This window comes from Salvelinus alpinus, chromosome 24 (assembly GCF_045679555.1).
Source record: "Salvelinus alpinus chromosome 24, SLU_Salpinus.1, whole genome shotgun sequence".
NCBI lineage: Eukaryota > Metazoa > Chordata > Actinopteri > Salmoniformes > Salmonidae > Salvelinus > Salvelinus alpinus.
This window is the reverse complement of record NC_092109.1, coordinates 41,333,045-41,348,363: the sequence shown is the minus strand read 5'-3', so window position 1 is coordinate 41,348,363 and position 15,319 is coordinate 41,333,045. Positions and strand designations below refer to the sequence as shown.

Here is a 15,319-nt window from a genome sequence, read left to right as displayed (position 1 = left end):
TATCTGGACAGTGAGACTATGTGTGTTCTTCTGGCTCTGTACTCCAGCACTTTGGAGTACTGAGCCATTATTTATTCATCCGTATCGGGTAAACCATTTACACAGTCCCCCCATTTTAGGGGACCAAAACTATTGGGACAAATTCACTTGTATGTCTATGAAAGTAATAAAATAAGAAGTCTTTGGTCCCATTTTCACAGAACGCAAAGACTATATCAACTGACTGTACCAATTGGAGGCATAAATATCATACCGACAAAAATGCTAACCTCCGTTGTTACTGTAATGGTGAATGGTTAGCATGTCTTGTGGGTATGATATAAAATGCTAACCTCCGTTGTTACTGTAATGGTGAGAGGTTAGCATGTCTTGGGGGTATGATATAAAATGCTAACCCCTCCCTGTTATTGTAAGGGTGAAAGATTAGCATGTCTTGGGGGTATGATATAAAATGCTAACCTACCCTGTTATTGTAATGGTGAGAGGTTAGACTGTCTTGGGGGTATGATATTTGTCACTGTCCCAATACTTTTGGAGCTCACTGTAAAAAATAATATATATATATATATATATATATATATATATATATATATATATATATATATATATATACTTAAAACAATGATTATCCATCACCTTAAATCATGTAAATGTGAGAATGTCTGGAACATTCTGGACTGTAGTGTTCAGATGGTCTACAGAACAGGGTCTGGAACATTCTGGACTGTAGTGTTCTGCTAGTCTAGAGAACAGGGTCTGGAACATTCTGGACTGTAGTGTTCAGATGGTCTACAGAACAGGGTCTGGAACATTCTGGACTGTAGTGTTCAGATGGTCTACAGAACAGGGTCTGGAACAATGTGTTGGGCTGTAGGGTTCAGCTGGTCCACAGAACAGGGTCTGGTCCTAGTAATCTGGATTAGAGAACAAAGGATATAATAATGTAAGAGAATATCATGAAAAACATTTCACATGAGAGAGAACATCAGGAAATACATTTCAAGAGAGAGCGAAAGAGAGAGATTGATATAGAGAAAAAGAATGAGAGAGAGCAAGAGAGTTTCAGGAAATATATTTGACGAGAGAGAGAGAGAGAGAAAGACAGAAAGATGGTAGAAAGGAGATGGTTTGCTCTCTAGGTTAAAGAGAGCAGGTAGTCCCATCCTCCAAACTACCAGGTGTGAAACAGGGAAGAGACTCAGGGTGTATGCTAATTTGATATAGAGCAGACCTATCTCACTCTAAGGCTCGCCGTCCCACTAGCGACACCAGTCGACAACATCCATTGAAATTTAAGGGCAATTCAAATAAATAATCGTAATATTAAACGTTTGTGAACATACAAGTATTTTATAAAATTTAAAAGCGTAACTTCTTGTTAATCTAACTACTACAATAGTCTTTACAGCAAAAGCATACCATGCGATTGTCTGAGGACAGCACCCCACATCAAAATATTTTTCAACCAGCACAGGCGTCACAAAATCACAAACAGCGATTAAGTAAATCACTTACTTTTTTTTATTTATTTTTTTATTTCACCTTTATTTAACCAGGTAGGCTAGTTGAGAACAAGTTCTCATTTGCAACTGCGACCTGGCCAAGATAAAGCATAGCAGTGTGAACAGACAACACAGAGTTACACATGGAGTAAACAATAAACAAGTCAATAACATGGTAGAAAAAAGAGAATCTATATACAATGTGTGCAAAAGGCATGAGGTAGGCAATAAATCGAATAATTACAATTTAGCAGATTAACATTGGAGTGATAAATCATCAGATGATCATGTGCAAGAAGAGATACTGGTGTGCAAAAGAGCAGAAAAGTTAATAAATAAAAGCAGTATGGGGGGAGAGGTAGGTAAATTGGGTGGGTAGTTTACAGATGGACTATGTACAGCTGCAGCGATCGGTTAGCTGCTCGGATAGCAGATTTTTAAAGTTGTTGAGGGAGATAAAAGTCTCCAACTTCAGAGATTTTTGCAATTCGTTCCAGTCGCAGGCAGTAGAGAACTGTAAGGAGAGGCGTCCAAATGAGGTTTTGGCTTTAGGGATGATCAGTGAGATACACCTGCTGGAGCGCGTGCTGCGGGTGGGTGTAGCCATCGTGACCAGTGAACTGAGATAAGGCGGCACTTTACCTAGCATAGCCTTGTAGATGACCTGGAGCCAGTGGGTCTGACGACGAACATGTAGCGAGGGCCAGCCGACTAGGGCATACAGGTCGCAGTGGTGGGTCGTATAAGGTGCTTTAGTAACAAAACGAATGGCACTGTGATAAACTGCATCCAGTTTGCTGAGTAGAGTATTGGAAGCTATTTTGTAGATGACATCGCCGAAGTCGAGGATCGGTAGGATAGTCAGTTTTACTAGGGTAAGTTTGGCGGCGTGAGTGAAGGAGGCTTTGTTGCGGAATAGAAAGCCGATTCTTGATTTGATTTTGGATTGGAGATGTTTGATATGAGTCTGGAAGGAGAGTTTGCAGTCTAGCCAGACACCTAGGTACTTATAGATGTCCACATATTCTAGGTCGGAACCGTCCAGGGTGGTGATGCTAGTCGGGCGTGCGGGTGCAGGCAGCGAACGGTTGAAAAGCATGCATTTGGTTTTACTAGCGTTTAAGAGCAGTTGGAGGCCACGGAAGGAGTGTTGTATGGCATTGAAGCTCGTTTGGAGGTTAGATAGCACAGTGTCCAAGGAAGGGCCGGAAGTATATAGAATGGTGTCGTCTGCGTAGAGGTGGATCAGGGAATCGCCCGCAGCAAGAGCAACATCATTGATGTATACAGAGAAAAGAGTCGGCCCGAGAATTGAACCCTGTGGTACCCCCATAGAGACTGCCAGAGGACCGGACAACATGCCCTCCGATTTGACACACTGAACTCTGTCTGCAAAGTAGTTGGTGAACCAGGCAAGGCAGTCATTAGAAAAACCGAGGCTACTGAGTCTGCCGATAAGAATATGGTGATTGACAGAGTCGAAAGCCTTGGCCAGGTCGATGAAGACGGCTGCACAGTAATGTCTTTTATCGATGGCGGTTATGATATCGTTTAGTACCTTGAGCGTGGCTGAGGTGCACCCGTGACCGGCTCGGAAACCGGATTGCACAGCGGAGAAGGTACGGTGGGATTCGAGATGGTCAGTGATCTGTTTGTTGACTTGGCTTTCGAAGACCTTAGATAGGCAGGGCAGGATGGATATAGGTCTGTAACAGTTTGGGTCCAGGGTGTCTCCCCCTTTGAAGAGGGGGATGACCGCGGCAGCATTCCAATCCTTGGGGATCTCAGATGATACGAAGGAGAGGTTGAACAGGCTGGTAATAGGGGGTGCGACAATGGCGGCGGACAGTTTCAGAAATAGGGGGTCCAGATTGTCAAGCCCAGCTGATTTGTATGGGTCCAGGTTTTCCAGCTCTTTCAGAACATCTGCTATCTGGATATGGGTAAAGGAGAAGCTGGGGAGGCTTGGGCGAGTAGCAGCGGGGGGGGGCGGGGCTGTTGGCCAAGGTTGGAGTCGCCAGGAGGAAGGCATGGCCAGCCATTGAGAAATGTTTGTTGAAATTTTCGATTATCACGGACTTATCAGTGGTGACCGTGTTACCTAGCCTCAGTGCAGTGGGCAGCTGGGAGGAGGTGCTCTTGTTTTCCATGGACTTTACAGTATCCCAGAACTTTTTGGAGTTAGAGCTACAGGATGCAAATTTCTGCTTGAAAAAGCTGGCCTTTGCTTTCCTGACTGACTGCGTGTATTGGTTCCTGACTTCCCTGAACAGTTGCATATCGCGGGGGCTCTTCGATGCTATTGCAGTTCGCCACAGGATGTTTTTGTGCTGGTCGAGGGCAGTCATGTCTGGAGTGAACCAAGGGCTATATCTGTTCTTGGTTCTGCATTTTTTGAACGGAGCATGCTTGTCTAATATGGTGAGGAAGTAACTTTTAAAGAATGACCAGGCATCCTCAACTGACGGGATGAGGTCGATATCCTTCCAGGGTACCCGGGCCAGGTCGATTAGAAAGGCCTGCTCGCAGAAGTGTTTTAGTTTGACCGCGGACCCGTGGCGGATACAGGCAATGAGGCAGTGATCGCTGAGATCTTGATTGAAGACAGCAGAGGTGTATTTGGAGGGCAGGTTGGTCAGGATAATGTCTATTAGGGTGCCCATGTTTACGGATTTAGGGTTGTACCTGGTGGGTTCCTTGATGATTTGTGTGAGATTGAGGGCATCAAGCTTGGATTGTAGGACTGCCGGGGTGTTAAGCATATCCCAGTTTAGGTCACCTAACAGAACAAACTCTGAAGCTAGATGGGGAGCGATCAATTCACAGATGGTGTCCAGGGCACAGCTGGGAGCTGAGGGGGGTCGGTAGCAGGCGGCAACAGTGAGAGACTTATTTCTGGAGAGATTAATTTTAAAAATTAGAAGTTCGAACTGTTTGGACATAGACCTGGAGAGTATGACAGAACTTTGCAGGCTATCTCTGCAGTAGATTGCAACTCCTCCCCCTTTGGCAGTTCTATCTTGACGGAAAGTGTTATAGTTGGGTATGGAAATCTCAGAATTTTTGGTGGCCTTCCTAAGCCAGGATTCGGACACGGCAAGGACATCAGGGTTGGCAGAGTGTGCTAAAGCGGTGAGTAAGGCAAACTTAGGGAGGAGGCTTCTGATGTTGACATGCATGAGGTCAAGGCTTTTTCGATCACAGAAGTCAACAAATGAGGGTGACTGGGGACATGCAGGGCCTGGGTTTACCTCCACATCACCCGAGGAACAGAGGAGTAGTAGGATGAGGGTGCGGCTAAAGGCTATCAAAACTGGTCGCCTAGAGCGTTGGGGACAAAGAATAAAAGGAGCAGATTTATGGGCGTGGTAGAATAGATTCTGGGCATAATGTGCAGACAGGGGTATGGTGGGGCACGGGTACAGCGGAGGCAAGCCCAGGCACTGGGTGATGATAAGAGAGGTTGTATCTCTGGACATGCTGGTCTCAATGGGTGAGGTCACCGCATGTGTGGGGGGTGAGACAAAGGAGGTATCAGAGGTACGGAGAGTGGAACTACGGGGTCCATTGCAAACCAGAACAATGATAATGATAACTCAGGAAAGCAAAGGCCAGCTTTTTCAAGCAGAAATTTGCATCCTGTAGCTCTAACTCCAAAAAGTTCTGGGATACTGTAAAGTCCATGGAGAACAAGAGCACCATAAAGTGATTGCAGGTCTTGATTGGGAGAGCTAGCTAAAACAACAGGTAAGATAACAGCAGCAATAACAGGGTGCTAGTCTAACACAGCAACAACAGGTAAAAATGGCGACGACTAGGCAGAGAGGGTCGGATTAACTACACACAGATCCTGAGTTAAAGCACAGAGCCGACAGATAAAACACAAATAAACAGAATGGAGTACTGTGAATTAATGGACAGTCAAGCATGCATCAGCTATGTAGCCAAGTGATCATAGTGTCCAGGGGGCAGCCGTAGATGGAGCAGGGAGGCCTCCACTAAGCTAGCACGCGGCGTTTAAAGTTAGTAGCCCGGGGGGTGGTCTGCTCAGACGGAGGGGGTCTGCTCAGACGTGGTCGTGTCGACAGAGAATCCAAGCCAGATGGCGATGGCGAAAGAGAGGTTGTGAATTGTAGAATTGTGTTTGCTAACTGGTGCTAGCTTCGTGGCAGTGGCGCTAGGTGCGCTAGCTGCAAGCTAGCTGTGAGGATCAGAAGTAGTGGCTCAGGGATTACGGCAGGAATCCGGCGTTGTTGTCGAGAGACAGTCCGATGCTGGTAAATTGGTGAGTAATATCCAGGCTAATAACAGGGCTGGTGTCTGTGCAGAAGGTAAAAGCTACTAGCAGCGGCAAAAAAATGGCTAAATTAGCTTGTAGCTGGTATTGTAGCCCAAGAATTCGCTGGTAGACCTCTTCAGCTAGCCGGCAGATGGGCCTAACTCGAGGCTAGCTCAAGGCTAACTGGTGCTTGCTTCGGGACAGAGGTGTTAGCCAGTAGTAGCCACTCGGTTGCAGCTAGCTTGCTGTGATGATACGGTGAGCCAATCAGTTGTGTTGTGACAAGGTAGGGGTGGTATACAGAATATAGCCCAATTTGGCAAAATACCAAGTCCATATTATGGCAAGAACAGCTCAAAAAAGCAAAGAGAAATGACAGTCCATCATTACTTTAAGACATGAAGGTCAGTCAATCCTAAAAATGTCAAGAACTTTGAACGTTTCTTCAAGGCAGTTGCAAAAAAACCATCAAGCGCAATAATGAAACTGGCTCTCGTGAGGACCGCCACAGGAAAGGATAACCCAGAGTTACCTCTGCTGCAGAGAATAAGTTCATTAGAGTTACCAGCCTCAGAAATTACAGCCCAAATAAATGCTTCACAGAGTTCAAGTAACAGACACATCTCAACATCAACTGTTCAGAGGAGGCTGTGTGAATCAAGCCTTCATGGTTGAATTGCTGCAACAAAACCACTACTATAGAACACCAATAAGAAGAAGAGACTTGCTTGGGCCAAGAAACACGAGCAATGGACATTAGACCGGCGGAAATCTGTCCTTTGGTCTGATGAGTCCAAATTTGAGATTTTTGGTTCCAACTGCCATGTCTTTGTGAGACTCAGAGTAGGTGAATGGATGATCTTCGCTTCCCACCATGAAGCATGGAGGAGGAGGTGTGATGGTGTGGGGGTGCTATGCTGGTGACACTGTCTGTGATTTATTTAGAATTCAAGGCACACTTAACCAGCATGGTGAGGCTGCATTCTACAGTGATATGCCATTGCATCTGGTTTGCGCTTAGTGGGACTATCATTTGTTTTTCAACAGGACAATGGCCCAACACACCTCCAGGCTGTGTACGGGCTATTTGACCAAGAAGGAGAGTGATGGAGTGCTGCATCAGATGACCTGGCCTCCTCAATCACCCAACCTGAACCAAATTGAGATGGTTTGGGATAAATTTGACTGCAGAGTGAAGAAAAAGCTGCCAACAAGTGCTCAGCACAAGAGTGTGCAAAGCTATTATTAAGGCAAATATATAATATATTTTGATTAGTTTAACACTTTTTTTCATTACTACATGAATCCATATGTGTTATTTCATAGTTGTGATGTCTTCACTATTTTTCTACAATGTAGAAAGTAGTAAAAATAAAGAAACATCCTTGAATGAGTAGGTATGTCCAAAATTCTGACTGGTACTGTAGATCTTCTGCACAGATTCTGCCAGACCTGTGACCTGACAGACCTGTGACCTGACAGACCTGGGCCCTGACAGACCTGTGACCTGACAGACCTGGGCCATGACAGACCTATGTCCTGACAGACCTGTGACCTGACAGACCTGTGACCTCACAGTAAATCTCAGTAAGACAAAAATAATAATATTCCAAAAAAAGGTCCAGTTGTCAGAACTACAAATACAAATTCTATCTAGACACCGTTGCTCTAGAGCACACAAAAAACTATACCTACCTTGGCCTAAACATCATCACCACAGGTAACATCCACAAAGTTGTGGATGATATAAGTGGTAAGAATGGCCTTCTACGTCTGTAACGGTCGTTTTCCTCCTCGTCTGAAGAGGAGCATGGATCGGACCAAAACGCAGCGTGGGTTGAATACATATTTGTTTATTAACCCTTTCATGCGTGAGTTCCAAATATCTCTAACGGTCGCCCCAGCGTGAGTTTTTTTATGCACGTGATATTAGAACGTTCTCTCCATTCCAGAATGTGTTTGTTATGTAACAGTACATTTCATCCCGCTGCCCTCAAACAAAAGCACGCAGCCTGTTTTTATTTGTCAATTTTTTATTATTTTCTAACAAGTTTTTTATTTTCTAATAACAGTTTGAAATGAGGTGTGTTCCGCCTCATTCATTCACATAAAAGTAGTCATTTTTACTTTTGCGGACCAATTAATTTTTTTGACATTTTTGACCCGGACAAAATTCCCCAGGACATTTACTCATCTGCCGTCCTGCATACACGTGTTCATATTATTCTACCTGTCGCCTGCATCGAAATCAAAGTTGTTTTCGTTACCAATAATACCTTTGGAAATGTGTGCGTTTCTATCAAAGTGCCTTATTACGTTATAATAGTTTCTGCATGTCGTGTTATGTCGTTTCTACTGTAGCATCATGTTTTTGTGTATATTCCTTATAACCGCGGACACGCGATGTAACGTTACTCATTTCATAACATTTATGGTGTTATACTCAATGCTTAGGTAGCTAGCTACATTCTCCTATTAGCTCTGGAAAACAATGCTAATTGCGTCAGGGAAGTATTAGCATGTGTTGTATTTTGAAGCTACCCTGGCCTTATGACTCCCAAGTGGCACAGCGTCTCAGTGCTAGAGGCGTCACTCCAGACACCCATCTTCAAATCAAGACTGCGTTTCTATCAAAGTAAGTGCCAAATTACGTTATTGTGTCGTGTTATACCGTTTCTACTATAGCTCACTGTGTGAATGGAGCATAATATATTTGTATATATTCCTTATAACCGCGGACACGCGAGGTAACGTTACTCATGTTACTCACCTTTTATGGTGTTATATTCAATCGTGCTTATGTAGCTAGTTACATTATTCTATTAGTTCTGTAAAACAATGCTAAATGCGTCAGAAGTATTGGCATGTTGTATTTTGACGCTACCCTGGAAAAATTTAAAAATATCTTATACCACTTGGTCGTTTTCTGAGTGCATTCCACAAAGCTGTTTATCATCCACTGCCCATCCACTGCCCATTTTGAGGTAATAGTCAAGCACGCAATCTGGTTTCATGTTTCTCTGTCTGGTTTGTTTCTCTCTCCCGTCAGGTGGTCCACCTTCCCTGTGGCCGACATGGTTGCTGTATGGACAGTGGAGAGGACATGGACGTCTCGTTTGTCATGCCACTTTACTGCCAGCTGTTAACATTTCTTATTTTGTATAATGGGTCATTTAGGATGGTAGTAGCGTTGATGAAATTCAGTCATAGCAGCAGAACTAGAAAGCAGTCTTTACTGTCACCAGGAATGTATACATTTCACTAATTGTGGTTGTCCCCCACTCCTGGCTCACTCTTATCCTGTAGCTCCAAGGCATAGCGATTGGTCTCTACTATGTCTCCCACCAGCTCCTCTGTCAGAAACAACTTGAAGCACTCTGCCTCAGTTGGAAATGGCAAGGGGCGTTGCACTCCAGACTGGGACTCGTCAACACAATCAGCAGGGCCAGGAGGGGTGAAATGACTGGTGGCCTTTCAGCTACCACAGAACTCCTGTACTTCATCCACTGTCGGTCTGCCCCCATCACCACCAGCATCTTCAAAGGGAACTGGTACTTTGTCAGTGGACAAGGGAAATTCAGATTCAGGGTTCTCAATGGCTACAAGGTTGGGGGGCAGCTCCTCACTGTCACTGTCAGAATCTGATTCCTGACTTTCATACTCAGACTCATTGTCAGAATTTTTTTAAATCTCCAGAATTTCCACATTTGTGAGTTTTTGAAAGACATTGCTAATGCTACAGCTTATCTCATGAGCTACATACATAAACAACAACACTGAATGGTTTCGAGTGAGAGGGTACGTGGTTGACTGCCGGCACGCGCCACTTGTATCAATAAATCACTATCAGAAAATGTTTCGTGTGGCAATTATTTGTGTATTTACGGTTTTATTCACATGTTTTCAATTCTAGGTGACAAATCATGCATTCCGATTCTTGCACAGATTGTAATGGACACATATTATGTGTGTAAAATACTTATTTTGAAGGTTGTACTGATTATGATGAGCTAAGCTAATTCCAGCTGTGTAGCCATGTTTGTTGACATACAATGCATTCTGGGTTTCACGTAATCGTCTGTTTGACCAAAGATGTTATAACAAAATTAGGTGAGTAAGAGTTCACAAATTCTTTGAGGACTTCCGGAAATGAATGGTGGGATGTGAACGACGGTAGATGACACAGCCCTTCAACATGCATACTATAAACAGACCAAACTCATCTCGTCTTCTCTTATTATCTTCGGTTTCTGTGAGGAAAAATGCATGGCTGCGCGCTGAAACTAATCATCGGATTACTTTCGATTTCTAAAAAGTGCTGTACCTATTTCGATCAATGGTGAGCTCACCCGTGATGTGATTAATTATACATAGTAATTGCTATTAGCTAATTCATATTGTAGTTTATGTCAGCCGAGAGTTAGAAAATATGACTGCTTGTGTTGGGTCAATCTTTCCTCAGTTAGCGCTAGGACTATTGTAGCCTACATTTTCCCGGTTAGGATGATTGTGTTACGCTATATATACTTCTGTGAATATCTGAACATTGAATGCAAAAAATAAACTGCTCACATTCTGGACATAACTTTGTAAGGACTGTGTTTGTGTAAATAGTTTCTGAAAAAAGTGTGGCCAGCTCAAACGCTGATTGTTGCGTCATTCGAAACTGGCCGTTCTAAACGAGCGTTCTAAAAGAGTGTTCTAATCACACGGGTGTGATCGTACGCTTCAGGGACCACTGTAGAACGATCACACCCCGTGTGATGGTACGTGTGAAAGGGTTAATAATAACGAAGACGGAAAAAACTCTTAAACAAACTACAAAACAATAAACGACGTGAACAGACCTGAACTTGTGAACATAAAACATGAACGCAGGAACGAAACGAAACGAAACGGTACCATGTGGCGAACAGACACAGCAACAATCACCCTAAAACAAACAGTGAAAACAATCTACCTTAATATGGTTCTCAATCAGAAGAAACCTAATACACCTGCCCCTGATTGAGAACCATATCAGGCTAATTAACAATGAACCCAACATAGAAACACATAACATAGAATGCCCACCCAGCTCACGTCCTGACCAACTAAACAAAGACAAAACAAAGGAAATAAGGTCAGGAACGTGACAACGTCATCAAAAGGAACATACAATTTGACATCCCAATCTGGCTAAAAACACTTGAATTAGTTATAAAAACCCATTGTCCTTATGCTTGTGAGGTCTGGGGTCCCCTCACCAACCAAGAATTCACAAAATGAGACAAACACCAAATTGAGACTGTATGTAGAATTATGCAATAACACCCTCAGTGTACAACGTAAAACAAAGCCATCACTTACAGTGAAATTAACCTAGACAAGAGTTTCCTAAGCAAGCTGGTTCCGTTCACAAGCACAAAAAGACCCCAAGGAGCCCCAGGACACAATTAGACCCAACCAAATCATGAGAAAACTAAAAGATAATTACTTGACACATTGGAAAGAATTGACCAACTAACAGAGCAAACTAGAATGATATTTGGCCCTAAACAGAGAGTACACAGTGGCAGAATACCTGACCACTGTGACTGACCTAAGAATTAAGGAAAGCTTTGATTATGTACAGACTCAGTGAGAATAGCCTTGCTATTGAGCGAGCCCGCCATAGACAGACTTTGGTCTCAAGAGAAGACAAGCTATGTGCACACTACCCACAAAATTAGGTGGAAACAGAGCTGCACTTCCTGACCCCCTGTCAAATGTATGACCATATCAGAGACACAGAGAGAGAATCAGGAAATAGATTTGATAGGAGACAGAGTATGAGCTAGAAAAATGACAAAGTAAAATGTAATTTCTTTTAATAATAACTCAACAAGACAGCATCCAAAGAGATCAAATCTCATCATCACTGTTGCTGCAGACTAGGTTGAATCTCTCGGTCTCAAGCTTGCCGACCCACTGACCCCTGACTCACAATCTCACCATCAGAGAGGTGAAGGGAGAGAGAGAGGGGTAGAGGTGTAGAGAGGGGTAGAGGTGTAGAGAGGGGTAGAGGTGTAGAGAGGGGTAGAGGTGTAGAGAGGGGTAGAGGTGTAGAGAGGGGTAGAGGTGTAGAGAGGGGTAGTTAGAGAGAGAGGGGTAGAGGTGTAGAGAGGGGTAGAGGTGTAGAGAGGGGTAGAGGTGTAGAGAGGGGTAGAGGTGTAGAGAGGGGTAGAGGTGTAGAGAGGGGTAGAAGTGTAGAGAGGGGTAGGTAGAGAGAGAGGGGTAGAGGTGTAGAGAGGGGTAGAGGTATAGAGAGGGGTAGAGGTGTAGAGAGGGGTAGAGGTGTAGAGAGGGGTAGAGGTGTAGAGAGGGGTAGAGGGGTAGAGAGGGGTAGAGGGGTAGAGAGGGGTAGAGGTATAGAGAGAGAGGGGTAGAGGTGTAGAGAGAGAGGTGTAGAGAGGGGTAGAGGTGTAGAGAGGGGTAGAGGTGTAGAGAGGGGTAGAGGTGTAGAGAGGGGTAGAGGGGTAGAGAGGGGTAGAGGTATAGAGAGAGAGAGGTAGAGGTGTAGAGAGAGGTAGAGGTGTAGAGAGAGGTAGAGGTGTAGAGAGAGGTAGAGGTGTAGAGAGGGGTAGAGGTGTAGAGAGGGGTAGAGGTGTAGAGAGAGGTAGAGGTGTAGAGAGAGGTAGAGGTGTAGAGAGGGGTAGAGGTGTAGAGAGGGGTAGAGGTGTAGAGAGGGGTAGAGGTGTACAGAGGGGTAGAGGGGTAGAGAGGGGTAGAGGTATAGAGAGAGAGAGGTAGAGGTGTAGAGAGAGGTAGAGGTGTAGAGAGGGGTAGAGGTGTAGAGAGGGGTAGAGGTGTAGAGAGGGGTAGAGGTGTAGAGAGGGGTAGAGGTGTAGAGAGGGGTAGAGGTGTAGAGAGAGAGGGGTAGAGGTGTAGAGAGGGGTAGAGGGGTAGAGAGGGGTAGAGGTATAGAGAGAGAGGGGTAGAGGTGTGTAGAGGGGTAGAGGTGTAGAGAGGGGTAGAGGTGTAGAGATGGGTAGAGGTGTAGAGAGGGGTAGAGGTGTAGAGAGGGGTAGAGGTGTAGAGAGAGGGTAGAGGTGTAGAGAGGGGTAGAGGTGTAGAGAGGGGTAGAGGTGTAGAGAGAGGGTAGAGGTGTAGAGAGGGGTAGAGGGGTAGAGAGGGGTAGAGGTGGAGAGAGAGGGTAGAGGTGTAGAGAGGGGTAGAGGTGTAGAGAGGGGTAGAGGTGTAGAGAGGGGTAGAGGTATAGAGAGAGAGGGGTAGAGGTGTAGAGAGGGGTAGAGGTGTAGAGAGGGGTAGAGGTGTAGAGAGGTGTAGAGAGGGGTAGAGGTGTAGAGAGGGGTAGAGGTGTAGAGAGGGTAGAGGTGTAGAGAGAGGGTAGAGGTGTAGAGAGGGGTAGAGGTGTAGAGAGGGGTAGAGGTGTAGAGAGGGGTAGAGGTGTAGAGAGAGGGTAGAGGTGTAGAGAGGGGTAGAGGTGTAGAGAGGGGTAGAGGTGTAGAGAGGGGTAGAGGTGTAGAGAGGGGTAGAGGTGTAGAGAGGGGTAGAGGTGTAGAGAGGGGTAGAGGTGTAGAGAGGGGTAGTTAGAGAGAGAGGGGTAGAGGTGTAGAGAGGGGTAGAGGTGTAGAGAGGGGTAGAAGTGTAGAGAGGGGTAGGTAGAGAGAGAGGGGTAGAGGTGTAGAGAGGGGTAGAGGTATAGAGAGGGGTAGAGGTGTAGAGAGGGGTAGAGGTGTAGAGAGGGGTAGAGGTGTAGAGAGGGGTAGAGGGGTAGAGAGGGGTAGAGGGGTAGAGAGGGGTAGAGGTATAGAGAGAGAGGGGTAGAGGTGTAGAGAGAGGTAGAGGTGTAGAGAGAGGTAGAGGTGTAGAGAGGGGTAGAGGTGTAGAGAGGGGTAGAGGTGTAGAGAGGGGTAGAGGTGTAGAGAGGGGTAGAGGGGTAGAGAGGGGTAGAGGTATAGAGAGAGAGAGGTAGAGGTGTAGAGAGAGGTAGAGGTGTAGAGAGGGGTAGAGGTGTAGAGAGGGGTAGAGGTGTAGAGAGGGGTAGAGGTGTAGAGAGGGGTAGAGGTGTAGAGAGGGGTAGAGGTGTAGAGAGGGGTAGAGGTGTAGAGAGAGAGGGGTAGAGGTGTAGAGAGGGGTAGAGGGGTAGAGAGGGGTAGAGGTATAGAGAGAGAGGGGTAGAGGTGTGTAGAGGGGTAGAGGTGTAGAGAGGGGTAGAGCTGTAGAGAGGGGTAGAGGTGTAGAGAGGGGTAGAGGTGTAAAGAGGGGTAGAGGTGTAGAGAGGGGTAGAGGTATAGAGAGAGAGGGGTAGAGGTGTAGAGAGGGGTAGAGGTGTAGAGAGGTGTAGAGAGGGGTAGAGGTGTAGAGAGGGGTAGAGGTGTAGAGAGGGTAGAGGTGTAGAGAGAGGGTAGAGGTGTAGAGAGGGGTAGAGGTGTAGAGAGGGGTAGAGGTGTAGAGAGGGGTAGAGGTGTAGAGAGAGGGTAGAGGTGTAGAGAGGTGTAGAGAGGGGTAGAGGTATAGAGAGGGGTAGGTAGAGGTGTAGAGAGGTTTAACACATTAAAAGAAAGAGATCAAATCTCACCAGTACTGTTGCTGCAGATGAAGTTGAATCTCTCTTTCTCAGACTTGCCGACCCACTGTCCCCCGTCTCTCTGTATGGCCCCCGTGTTCCCACACTGCTCCTTGATGGTGTTGTAGCCCTCCCCGTCGGCCCAGTTGTGGTAGCAGGACTCTTCTCCATTGACCCAGAACCAGAAGTCCAGGGTGCAGGTGTACCTCAGGCCCAGCCAGACGAAGGGGGTGGAGGCCTTCTTGGCTCTCTGTTGGACCCAGTGCTGGATGCTCTGGTTGTGGGCAGAGACCAGCTCCATGTCCAGATCTCTGCAGTGCCACAGGGCTTCTGACCACGTCTTGTTCTCTGAGACCAGGACCAGTTCATCTGGAGGAAGAAGAGGGGGATACAGAGACTCATGTTAAGTAAAACAAGGAAAAGTAATGGTATTCAGTCAATATTCACCCCCATCTCAACCCCTCCTTCCCCTACCCAAAATGTTCAGTCTCTCATCAATACTTTACAGTAATATTGATTGTTAAATGTAGATCCATGTTGAGGATTGATGTCAGCAGCTCACCATCGTAGCAAATAAAGGGATTTGGATGAGTACATCTTCTATCGTTCCACTTTCCAGACGGTTTTACTTCTCCACAGAAGTCTCCTCCCTGAATTCCCCTACCTGCCCCATTCGGCTCGCCTGAGTCCCAGTTCCTGTAGGAGGAGGCACTCTGGTCAGACCAGACTCCAAGAGATTTGTTAAGGCCAATCCACACTCTGTAGTGTGGGTTGACGGTAGGTAAGATAGTCTTTATGGCGTCCCTCTCTGTTGTGTTCCTCACACTGGCCAGGTCTGTGTGGTTCTCCCGACAGTAGCTCTGAGCCTGACTCCAAGTCGTAGACGGAGTGATGAGAATGTACTTACAGATCGCAATTGTTTCTATTTGAAAAAAAGACATAACAGAATACAAATACAGATGAATGTTTGTAAATAAATCCTTTGTT

At 45.7% G+C, this 15,319-nt stretch overlaps 1 protein-coding gene and 1 long non-coding RNA gene across 2 annotated transcripts; one reads left to right on the top strand and one right to left on the bottom strand.

Annotated features, from left to right (window-relative positions):
* Nucleotides 1-642: 642 nt before the first annotated feature.
* On the bottom strand, nt 643-15,273 carry LOC139551905 (macrophage mannose receptor 1-like). Its single transcript, XM_071363243.1, has 3 exons — nt 14,895-15,273; nt 14,345-14,701; nt 643-914 (listed from the first exon to the last, which is right to left on the bottom strand). The coding sequence occupies exons 1-3, from the start codon at nt 15,271-15,273 to the stop codon at nt 907-909; spliced, it is 744 nt and encodes a 247-aa protein (XP_071219344.1). The 3' UTR covers nt 643-906.
* On the top strand, nt 7,727-9,635 carry LOC139552845 (uncharacterized). The gene is made up of 2 exons (XR_011670547.1): nt 7,727-8,416; nt 8,831-9,635. It is a non-coding gene; the product is annotated as an uncharacterized lncRNA (long non-coding RNA).
* Nucleotides 15,274-15,319: the final 46 nt, after the last annotated feature.